This window comes from Tenebrio molitor, chromosome 9, assembly GCF_963966145.1.
Source record: "Tenebrio molitor chromosome 9, icTenMoli1.1, whole genome shotgun sequence".
Lineage (NCBI taxonomy): Eukaryota > Metazoa > Arthropoda > Insecta > Coleoptera > Tenebrionidae > Tenebrio > Tenebrio molitor.
Genome location: NC_091054.1, coordinates 11,805,081 through 11,817,156, shown reverse-complemented (window position 1 = coordinate 11,817,156; position 12,076 = coordinate 11,805,081). Strand labels below are relative to the sequence as shown.

The following is a 12,076-nucleotide window of genomic DNA, read 5'->3' as shown; positions in this document are numbered from 1 at the left end:
ATTGACACAAATCTATATGCGTTGGCACAAAATGTAAAACTTAGTAATGCAGTAATCTTGTTTTTGTCATTCATAAAGTTCGTTTTAAACAAGAAATAAATTTAAATGTTTAACATTGTGTACCGTAGTTATTGTTTATAGTGATCAGAAGCACGATAAAATAATGCTTGTTTTATGAGTCCATTTATGAAGTCAATAAATATGTACCGGAATCGATTTGATTAAAACTAATGTTTCTTTGCAGCAAATTACTTCTACAACATTAAGCTAATATATAAAATAAGTAATCTGGTAAATAACAATAAAGTGAATTTAATTCCTTTAAAACCGCTATGCAAAGTACGTTTACCGAGGTAATGTCAACGGGGAAAAGAAATATCTATGTTATTCAAGACCCCAAGGCTACTCAGTCAACTTGGGAGTACTTAAGGTAATTCTTCATGGTCTTTATTTCACTAGAATTGTTATCTACGGCTTATTTTTATACTCTCCCAGCATTTAAAGCTCTCGTAAATTTACTTTTTAACCAAGCACCAGCATTTATCGGGAATCTACGAACAATTTGTTTACACCGCAAGTAATATTTTGATATTTTAAGCTTAATTGGGTCGATTTTCGTAGAATGAGAATTAAACGCGTTAGAAGGTATCGTGTTTTTCGAAATGAATGTGTCAGCATGATGTATGACGTCGAACCAAATGGACGAATTATTGAATGAAATGTGAAGCTTTTAAACAGACAAATGCAGCTTACGATGGCGTTCGATAAATTTGTGCCTATTTTTTTCTAGCTTCGATTAATTTTGGAACGGGAGTGAAAATCAACAAATTGCAAGTTCCTGAAGTAATCAAGCATGGAGCTTCTGTAATTTTAGACTGCGATTTTACGTTAGAAGACAGAGAAGAGGATCTAGTTGTAAAATGGTATTTCAACAAGAACAAGACGCTAGTCTACCAATGGATACCAGGTAATTAACGATCTCCAATGTATAAAAATTGCAATTAATATCACAATTGTGGTTGAGTATTTAATAGGTCATTAGGAGTTTCGATAATGCGAGCTGTAGTCAATGCGATGCATTAAGATTAGTGATATTAGTGTTGGCGATGTAAATCTCCCACAATTGCAACAAGGGTTATTAATTTGTGTTTTAATTTCAGCGCTGAAACCTCAAGGATTAGGCATTTTAAAAGATCGGTTAAATTTGGAATACGCCGCCAGCGTCGATGCGAATAGTGTCCACAGAGCCCTGCATATCCTTAAGGCCGTTCCTGACCTCTCCGGGGACTATACGTGCTCAGTTTCAACTCTCCAAAGCGAAGACATCAGGACTAAAAGCATGCTCGTATTTGGTAAGTGAATGGTCTTTACTAAAGCACAAAAACTGAGCCTTCTCAAATGAATTATTTAGAATTTGTCTCGAGGGATGTCGCCAGAAATCAGTTCCACCCGATTAGATCAAGTGAAAAACGAATTCATATTTTTGATAATGTATGTCACCGGTTCTGAAAACAATCAACTTTGAGTTTAGCCTACATGTTTCTATTTGCATTGTAGATGATCTATCATCTCCGATGACAGCACTATAAAAATGCCCCCAGTCATTCGATTCAAATCGTTTTGCCAGAAGTTTAAAGGATAATGTAGGTCACGACATCGGCAAATGTTCGAGACTAAATCGTTTTCTGCCACAGAAGGTTTCAAGATTTTCCCGGGGTTAAATTTTATTTACGAGATTTTAATGAGTGCGGGCTGGTACAGAAATCGAAGTTTTTCTTTAATATGACATTTTATAAATCCCATTTAGTCGAACAGTTTTCACAATATATTTTTTCTACTTTGCGTTCGTACTGATGCTATTACGATACTGTTTTGCGTATCGTAATAGGAAAAGGCGTGATATAATAATAATACTAAAAATAGTGAAATTTAATTTTTTAATTTTGACGGATACTGTGGTGTCGCGGCAGACCGCAGACGTGACCTTGGGTGGAATCCTTCAACTTTAACGGTTTTAAATTTTAAATTATTTTTTTTCATTGAAAAAGTGGCAAAGTAGAAAAAATACTGTATGACATCTCGTTTATAAGGCATTTTATCGTACTTACTCCTTTAGGGCACTCCTCGCTACGCTCGTCGTGCTCTAAAACCGTGCGTGCGATAAAATGCTTCTTATAAGACTCGTATCATAATATACTATTTTATTGATAAGTGAAATATTTCCGGTAAGATAATGGCAGTTGACGTGTCTAAATCGATTGGAAATTTAAAAGCAATACATTTTTTAATTAACATATTCATCATGTACAGGGTCATTATAAATGATTGTCCCATCGCAGTTGACGTTGAAAAGCCACACAAATTTGGGATGTGCCGCTAGCTTCGCAACGTTAGACAAACTAGTAGACAAATTTACACTACCGCCAGCAGCGCTACCTATCGGCGATGCTAGTCTCACTCATGTTATAAAGGTTGCGGCACATTCAACTACGTCACCAACGCCTACTGCGATGAGACAATCATTTATAATGACCCGGTAGTATCCCGGCGCATCCACCACACTTGTACAACGAAACAAACTACAATCGAGTCGATAATAGTATTGGGTGTTTTTTTCACCTCGTAGTAGGCGTTGAAGAATCGATTGTGAACGCACTATACGGGTTACGGATCACGGATCACGGATCAGATGTTTAAATCTTACGTTTTACACGAGTGGTGCGTTAACAATCGACTCTTCAACCCCTACTACGAGGTGATATTTAAAAAACACCCGGTATATTATTACGCGGCTTTAATAAGACGCTTTATCATCACATGAGTGTGTTTAAAGCACGACGAGCTTAGCGAGTTCAATCAGGAACATTTCCAAAATCAATTCTCTTACAAAATTTCTTGATCACATGATACTCGTATATTCCCTGTATAAAAATATATATACAGCTTGTCCCAGAGTTGTGAAAAAGGTACATAACTTGTTTGTTATTAAAGATATCAACTTTTACTTTTTCCTAGATGATAGCTACATTTCTACTGCACATTCGGAAAATATATATACAGTGTGTTTCAATATTATAAAAACACTAAAGTTATGTTTTTTTAAACGGAACCTACCCAGTTTGATTTTATTTTTGAATTCTGTGCTAAATTATGAATCAAATTTATACAGGTCGTTTTTACTCATCTCCCATCGTTTTTGATCAGTGGCGCTTTTTTTACCAGAATTTGGAATTGCAGAGGTTCCTTCGAAAATTCGTACCTTCCAAATCATTGCACATAAATTAAAATGATTGACGCTGTTTGATTTCTGAATGTTTGCCGCATCTGCTGAGTGTTTACTCAATAACGTCAATAACGATCTGTATAAATTTGATTCACAATTTACCATAGAATCCAAAAATGAAATCAAACTGGATAGGTTCCATTTAAAAAAACATAACTTTAGTGTTTTTATAATATTGGGACAACCGCAATATTTTCCGACTATACAGTAGAAGCGTAGATATCATCTAGAAAAAAGAAAAAGTTGATATCTTTAATAACAAACAAGTTATGGAGCTTTTTCGCAATTCTGGGACACTATATATAATTTTTAATTATCGTAGTTGTTAGCAAATGTATGACAAGCAAATAAATTGGAATTCAATCCGGATATTTGTAATTTTATTAAATATATGATTCGTAGTGATATTTATTTATATTTGTTTTTGAAATATATTAATGTCAGGTTGCCATTGTGAAATGTTTCATTGGTAAATTGTTGTTTTGAGCTAAAAATCACATTTAAAAGTTTTGATTTGTGTTTAAATAGAGGTAAATAGTCGACGTGAAGTTTGTTAGTCAGATGTTTTGTACGAATTTAATCCATCTCCTTCAATTTTATTAAAGTTAATGAAAAGAGTAATATTTGTCCGTCTGTATGTCTTGTTTCCCATGTTAACAGATGATATATGATTATATACAGTGAGCGGCAAAAGTATGGAATAAATTCATTAAAAATTAAACAAAATTTTTTTCAAAAAAATCTTTGGACAGGTCAATTTTAGTTTATAAAAATACATATTTTAATGCAAAATAAAATCCGAAACAGTCATTTGTTTTCGAGTTATGACGTCATCGATAGTTTTTTTAAATGGAAACCCCCTATTTTTTTTCTTGATTCTGATAGCCCTTTTAATTGTCTAAACGCCAGTATAAAAATTTTGTTACCTTACACAAGGAAATTTTTGTGAAAAAAAATAATAAATTTGGAAAAAATAAATTTAATAACGAACAAAAACAAGTCAAAAACTGTGTTAGTACGTATTTAAAATTATGGAATTAAATGTTCGATTTGCCATCCCGCAGCTTGTTGACAATAAGCAAGTTTATGAAGAAATTCCCCCTGTTTTAGTTTTATCCCAGCATCCAATCAAAATTAAAATTTCTATACGTTGTGTTTCTGTTAAGTGAGTCATTTTCGAAAACGTTTTGTAAAACAAATAACACATACGAATGAAATTGACAATAACATTTGACTATTTGATTTACCTACTTGATTTTTTGACTTGTTTTTGTTCGTTATAAAATTTATTTTTTCCAACTTTAGTATTTTTTTTCTCAAAAATTTTCTTATGTAAGATAACAAAATTTTTATACTGTCATTTAGACAATTAAAAGGGCTATCAGAATCAAGAAAAAAAATAGGGGCTTACCATTTAAAAAAACTATCCATGACGTGATAACTCGAAAACAAATGACTGCTTGGAATTTTCTTTGATACTAAAACATGTATTTTTATAAACTAAAATTGACCTGTTCAAAGATTTTTTTGAAAAAAATTTTGTTTAATTTTTGATGAATTTATTCCATACTTTTGCCGCTCACTGTATATAAAGTCGGTACAGGTTGCAAAGAAGCAGGGGAAAAAAATTATGTTGGTAACATTTCTGGTAATTTACAACATTTATAGTTGGCGACGTTGGCGCTTCTTTCTTTCATGAGATTTGAAATCCCTGTCAAATTGATATAACGTTTACAAGGAGAACGTTTAATACACATAACCTAAAAGTCAGCAATTTGACAGTGCGTTTGACAGTTAAAAAAATGTAACTAGAATCCCGACGCACACCAAACAAGTAACTGTTGCAGTCGTTGCAAACATCGTTACATTAGGCAAATTTCTCAATGTCGGTTGCAAGATGCTTCTTTGCAACCTGTACCGACTTTACGAGTATATCAGGTGTTGAAGAGTCGATTGTGAACGCACCACGGATTACAGATCACGGATGAGCTGTTTTAATCTAACCTCACTTTTTGGGTTGTTTGTGTTTTTACTCTGCAGATTGACGAGTGGTGCGTTCACGATCAACTTTTCAGCGCCAGCTTTGAGGATAAATTTAAATGAACACCCATTATAACTTATATACCTACCTATAAACAAAAAATTAACGAAAGAAACTTTGAACTTAATACGTAAATGGAATGATCTACCGGGTGATCAAGAAGGACTGTTTAAGTTGGCAGTACAATTAAGACATTTTTTTAATTCGGATATTTTTAACACTGCAACTGGATACGTTTTGTTGGTTTATTTGACAATTATCTGATATAGGTATAGCATTAACAACGACAAGCCACCAACAACCGGAAGTTACTCCTGTTATTCGATTTAAAATACGATCCAGTGTTACCAACTTAAACAGTCCTTCTTGATCACCCCGTAGTTATACAGGGTCTCTATAAATGATTGTCTGGTCAAGCCAGCCTTGGAAAAAAAATTTACTGTTCCGCTTTTTTGAAACCGATGCCAAATTCTAGTTCGTTTTCACGGTCACTTCTGACATTAGTGAATGACGTTTCGTTTGCGCTTGTCAGTCGAGTTTTGGTTCCTTATATTCGTTTTATCGCAGTTAATCACAGTTAATAAACACCAGAAATCTGTATTTTTCAATAAAAATTGCAAGTACGTCCGCTTTTAGAGGTAAATACACTGGAAAAATTTGTGTGGTTAGGTATGCTTTAATGATTTATGTTTTATTTTAGCTTTATTTTCTTTACAATGGTTTATTCTGTTGAACAGAACACGTTCATTGTTGTTTTTTACTTTCAGAATGGAAGGTTTAGTAATGGGGAATTATCTGTTTGTAAAAATGAATTTCAGCAAAATATCCGAACAACATTCAAGATTATTGTTAACTCACATTAAGCGAATTGTGAACAGATTTTTAACAATCAGAACAATTAGAAAGGGTAAATCATTAGGACGACCACCAGTATCTGATGAAATACTCGAGGATTTGAAAGAAATGGTGGAAAAGACTCTACAGATATCCACAGCCTGTTTATCTCAACAATCTGGTGTACCACGAAGCACTTGTCACAAAATCATTAAAAATAGGCTACAACTGGATCTTTATAAAATTAGTGTTGTACAAGAACTCCAACCTGCAGATTATCAAAGTTGTGTTTAATAATGTAGGTAATCAGTTTGAAAATCGCCTCAATTTCAGAATTTGGAGTGCTGAGAATCCACACCAATTTGTAGAGACTCCTTTACATGTTTTGAAAATTGGTGTGTGGAACTGTGGATAGCAGTGTTGCTGTACCCTTAACCAAGAAATGCTGCAAAATATTTTTGAAAATAAATGAAGAATTGTCAAGTGTTTAGAAGTTAATATGGGACATTTTCAATCTATTTTATAAAAAAATACCTATTTGTTATCGTTATTTAGTGTTGTAAATTATGTTGTTGAATACATTTGATTTTGTTGAAAAACCAGTAAGACTTACTTGTTATGAAAAACACTGTTATTTATATTGGAAGAAAAAATGGGAGTCAATACCATATTCGACAATTCAGTCTAGGCCGTATTTACCACTAGCATAAAACAAGAAATGTGAAAACACTACAGCAGACAAAAAGGCAGTATTGTATTGTGGTATACGGGGACAAGGTGTTGTCAATACGAGTATTTATCTGTTTGGATTTGTTCTCATACCAATTCCTGTACAGTGTGTGGCGGTACGATGGGGGCAATAATTGTTCCCCTGTTGGTGTTGATATTAAATAATAAATACATTAATGTTAGCAAGAGTAAAGCACAGTTGAAACTTGTCCCTGGTTAAAAGCCAACAACCTAACCTGAAAATGTGACATTCATTATTTGCCGAACAAAGCGGCACATTCAAAATTTGACAAGTTTCCATGGCTGGCTGGACCCGACAATCATTTATAGAGACCCATTAGGTTAGCAACCGATATATCCTTATGGTTAAAATACGGTAAATGAAATGGTCTAAATTATAATTGCTTCTGGAACTGAGGGAACACTTAAATAAATAATATCCTAACACACTCCCACTCGAACTACTCGCGCTACATTAGTTCTTCGGCTCGAACGCCCTATACCGGAAGTTACAACATCAATATCTGAAATGGTTTTCGAGTAGTTCTAATGAGTTGTTTTTGCTATAATTACTACCGAATTTATACTTGGAATCAAACAAACAAGGGCGTCAAATAGAAGACAACGATCTAAAATTATTTCAGACATCCAATCCAATTAAGGTGTTTCAACTTCAACACTACACGTGCGGGCAAATATTCTAATCAAAGACTTTGACATTTCGCAGAATGTTCCAGCGTGGGCGATATTCCTAATCATGTAACAACTTCTGCTAATCAAGTTGAATTTGAGTAGAAAATAACACTTTACAGGAGATATGTCAAGCTCATTAACATCAAAATACCGAAATAATGTACATATTTAGAAATGTTACGTTAGATTAGACGTGTTTTTGGATGTGTAAACAAGCAACTAAAATGAAACAGCGAGATTTCAGAAACGGGAAGTAATTAATTAGATCTGGAATAGCACTTAACTACTTTATAGAGCACTTAAACTTTATCTGGGATTCTTATGGACTGATCTAGAGGGTAAGTACAACGATTTTAACTAGCTTAAGAAAATATTTTGTTGAACCCCTATTAATTTACCTGCCCCAATTCTAACTTACTTCGCTTGTAAGTACAGTAATAAAATTTTATGTAGTTGGGGTATAATTCTAACAAATAAAGTATCGGCCAAGACCGTGTTAGAAATTTTAAAATACTAATACAGACGAAATCAGAAATGCAACCCACAATACATTTGGAAAATAAAGCTGGACATGGACGCGGTAAATATCCAGCTTTACCTTCCAAATGTATTGTGGGTTGCATTTTCAATTCCGTCGGGCTCCTTATCACTGGCGAAATACCCTGTGTATCTATGATTTTGCAACAAATATTTTTGATCATTCAGTTTGGTTTCGAAAAAAAGCATATTCAGATTACATTTTCTCAAAAAAAAAAAATTCAATAAGAACTTTATTGAATTGAACCCAAACAGTTTGAAATGAAAAAGTCAAAAATTTCTTTTGTAGTTTTCCGGAATTATCCAAGTTTCACGGCGTTATCAAACAATCTTAATTTCATCTAGAATCAGAAAACTGTATAAGATAGCACTGAGCAAAATGTAGCTTCCAGGCAGAACATTTTGTGAAGGGTTATTAATATTAATATATTTGATAAAATATAGAATTTCTCAACAGTGTTTGCAGTTGAAAACATGCAATAATGCAAGATTAATATTTGAAGATGAAATTGCAGAGTGGTATGGTCTATTTCGCTGTGATACCAGCTCATTATATTTACATTTGTTAATTATTATTATCGGGAGAACGGAATGCATTTCGAGCGTTGATATTATCACGAGCCAATGATATTCGAATTGGAAGATAATGTCGGTATCGGAAAACCATTCAAACTTAAATGATTTGTCGCGTAAAAAGTGACAATGTTGAAATTGAAGTTTTTAACGCGCGAACAATCCGAGATCTCAAACAAGAGATATAATTAAGCGAGGAAAACTCTTAAACATTTAAAACGTAATCAAAGAAACTTGGCAAAAGCGGCAAACTAAGTTCCAATTAAAAGAATCCTTCACTTCGACGGAGTGGTAATAAAGTTTCGGTGTTTGTGACGTGACTTTCGAGTCACAAAGTCAGCTTTGACATGTATATGTATGTGTTATTCAAACTATACCGTGGCATTAAGTTGTTAGAACACCCGCTGCATCCTGAAACTAACTCGGTAAATAACTTTCAGTAAATTGCTCGATTGTTGGGATTGCCTGCACATATAAGATTTAAGTAATTTCAGTTGAGCTCGGTACTGATTCCAGTGCAGAATTTGTCTGCAAAGTTTTCGGAAAGATTCGTTTTTTGGTGAAACTCACACAAACAACTTCACGTAGGAAATTAAGTTTTAAAAAAACGCTCGTCTTGATGAAAAAGCTAACTTTATTAAAGGAGCAATACGACCTTCTTAAGCCCCATCGGGCCAATACGGCACTGTATAAAATAAAAGCAAACGAGTGTTCGTTAGACGTAATCTGAAAATCCTGAAATGGATATCACATGTAATTTGAGTCCGGCCAGGCGGACCAACGCTGTGATTGAAACCATAATTTAGCCCAACAGATTATTCCCTAGCAAAATACTTTTAATTTGTCTTCTTTAATTCCGTATCCCTGCGACCAACGATTATAGGATTATATATAGGAAACAATTAGTAAACATTTTGTGAGGCGTTTTCTTTAAATGACACCAAATTGACTTTTTATTATTTTATTGTTATTTCCAATAACCTCATCGAATTATCACATAACACAACATATTTACCACACTTTCTTAGATATATTTTTTCTAACGATCGAATCAGCGCTCTTCTCGACATTAATAAAGAATGAAATATGTAAAAAATGCCTTAAAACATATAATTTTATGATTTGCATATAAAGTAGTCGACGTTTTTGGTTTTCATTTACAGATTTTTCACTGGTTTATCGCTCCGTCTTCGCGCAGATATTTCCAAGGTCACAGCCCATGAGAGAATCCAATACCTTCTACATATACGAGTATGTCCGGGTGTAGTATGTTATGTGAAGCATTTTCGATATTTATGAGATTCGTGGGAGTTTAAGCAGTCTCAGTGGGGTTCTATCATTATTAGTTTCAAACATTCATCAGGCTATAGTTGTCAACACTATGCAGACCAATATTGAGTCTCTGGACTATGAAATCGACATGCCCATTCCACCTCACATTCACAGACATACACAACAACATTTATACACCCATGGGCGCCCTTCCCGTCGTGCTGACCTCGCGATGGTGGTCGAAAGAGTGTTGATTCTTCCTTCCACCACCCTACCGTCACAGCCCCGAGGAGACATATACACACATCCAGGTTTCTTCCTTGGAAAAAATCCTCCCCCTTCGGTGGGATTCGAACTCACTACCATCGGGACCGCGACCTCGGAGTACTTTCTCCGATAGCCATGCGGCCACCGAGCCACCTATTTTTAGTTAAAAGCAAAACTTAACAACCAATTGCGAATCAATTGTACTTCTAAGCAGAACTAAAAATAACTTACTTATCTCAAACATATTATCTCCTGGATTAGTCCCCTCTATTAATATCACACCCTTTGTAAATTAATAATCAATACTCACATATTCAGGCAACAATGAACAATAGCAGAATTCTATTATTATCTTTACTATTATGTATAGTGTTTTCGTGAATGCAGTAGACATGGAAGAGTCCTGTAAAATCCTGTAAAATTCCTGTTTCTTTCGCAATGTTATATTGATATCGTCAATTTTTAATCTTACCGGAATCTTTTGGAAAATAACAAGAATATGTCAATTTTATTTTTTTTAAGAAATATTTTCCTATAAAAATCAGGATTATTATAAATGATTGTAGTCAAATCAAGCCACGCCCATGTTATGAAATTTTTGCCGCTCTATACGAACATAACTCTAATGTGGCCTGAACTGTCAAAATAGTGTCAAGTATGTGTATTCACTTATTCACATAATCTTGATCATTTTCATACGGAGCGGCAATGACATAATGTGGTTCATACGTAAAAGAGTCCATAAGCAGAAAAGTAAATATATTTAAGTTAAAGCAGTTGGGGAAAATTAATAGCGTCGAAAAGGAAAAGTTTTTTGTCGAGTAAGCAGCAACAAAACTTCATTTTCCACACTAAAAATTTATATTGTAATCTAAAAGAGAGCACGTTAGATTTGTCAAAGAAGAGGCCTGAAATAAGTCACGTCAGATTCCGTAACTTTTCTCTCACGATTCCTCTTCGGACACTACTTGCCACGTAATTTGGTCCTTAGAGAACAAAGTCTGGCTGCGGCTCCTCACGCCACCAGTCTCGTATACCTTTGATTACGGATTTTTCTTTGCCGTCTGGACTAGTTGTTATCGAAACAAGGCTTTCATGTTCAATTTCACACGATCCTTTTAAACACATTTTGTTGTTGAAGATAGTGTTAAACAATTATTTTCAGCGCACAGTTTTCACTAGATCTCCTAATAACAATAATTAAGTTGATTGGTAATTATAAATAACTTTTCATGATTCACAATCTTTAAGTTTAAGAAAGAAAGTGAACATTTGGCTCAGTCCAACCCTGTTTTTGAACGCTAGCTCTTAATCCTGAGTAAATCGTGTGAGATGGGTTACTTGCAAGCTCTAAATGGTCCGTTACCCTTCCAAAATGAGCAAATAACCACTTCTGATCGATAATGATATATAAGGGTGCTAGACAGTGAATTAGTAAACTAACGCTGTTCACTGTCCATTCGCAACAAATTTAATTTCAACCGGATTGTGCTCGGCCCGTTTTAAACCCATCAATCTTTCACGATGGAGTGTATATTATGCAAAAACAATGGAAAGTATGTGACACCAGAGACTTTTATTAAAATGACCAAGTCCCTAATTAAAATGCTGCGAATATTTCGGACACTTTGGTGTGCCGATTTGGCTAAAATTCTAAACGAAATAGTGTCCGCAAAGGAACTTTAGCTATTTGGGAGTTTCTCGCTAGGATTCAACGGAATTTCTTTATTATAATTGGAAACTAGAATTTTACTTGAGAGAGCAATTACCGGTGACCATTTCTCCTGTTTGAAATTGTTCAAGAAAATATTATACATATTGTAAAAGAGCGTGAATAAATTTATTGA

The 12,076-nt window shown here is 34.2% G+C and overlaps 1 protein-coding gene across 1 annotated transcript in view; it reads left to right on the top strand.

The window, feature by feature from the left end:
* The window catches only part of LOC138138672 (uncharacterized), a 140,544-nt gene that overhangs the window by 32,307 nt on the left and 96,161 nt on the right, over positions 1 to 12,076 (top strand). Inside the window, exons 2-3 of the mRNA XM_069058680.1 lie at positions 791 to 967; positions 1,161 to 1,352. Coding sequence (XP_068914781.1) covers positions 791 to 967; positions 1,161 to 1,352 — 369 coding nt within the window. The remainder of the gene's footprint in view (positions 1 to 790; positions 968 to 1,160; positions 1,353 to 12,076) is intronic.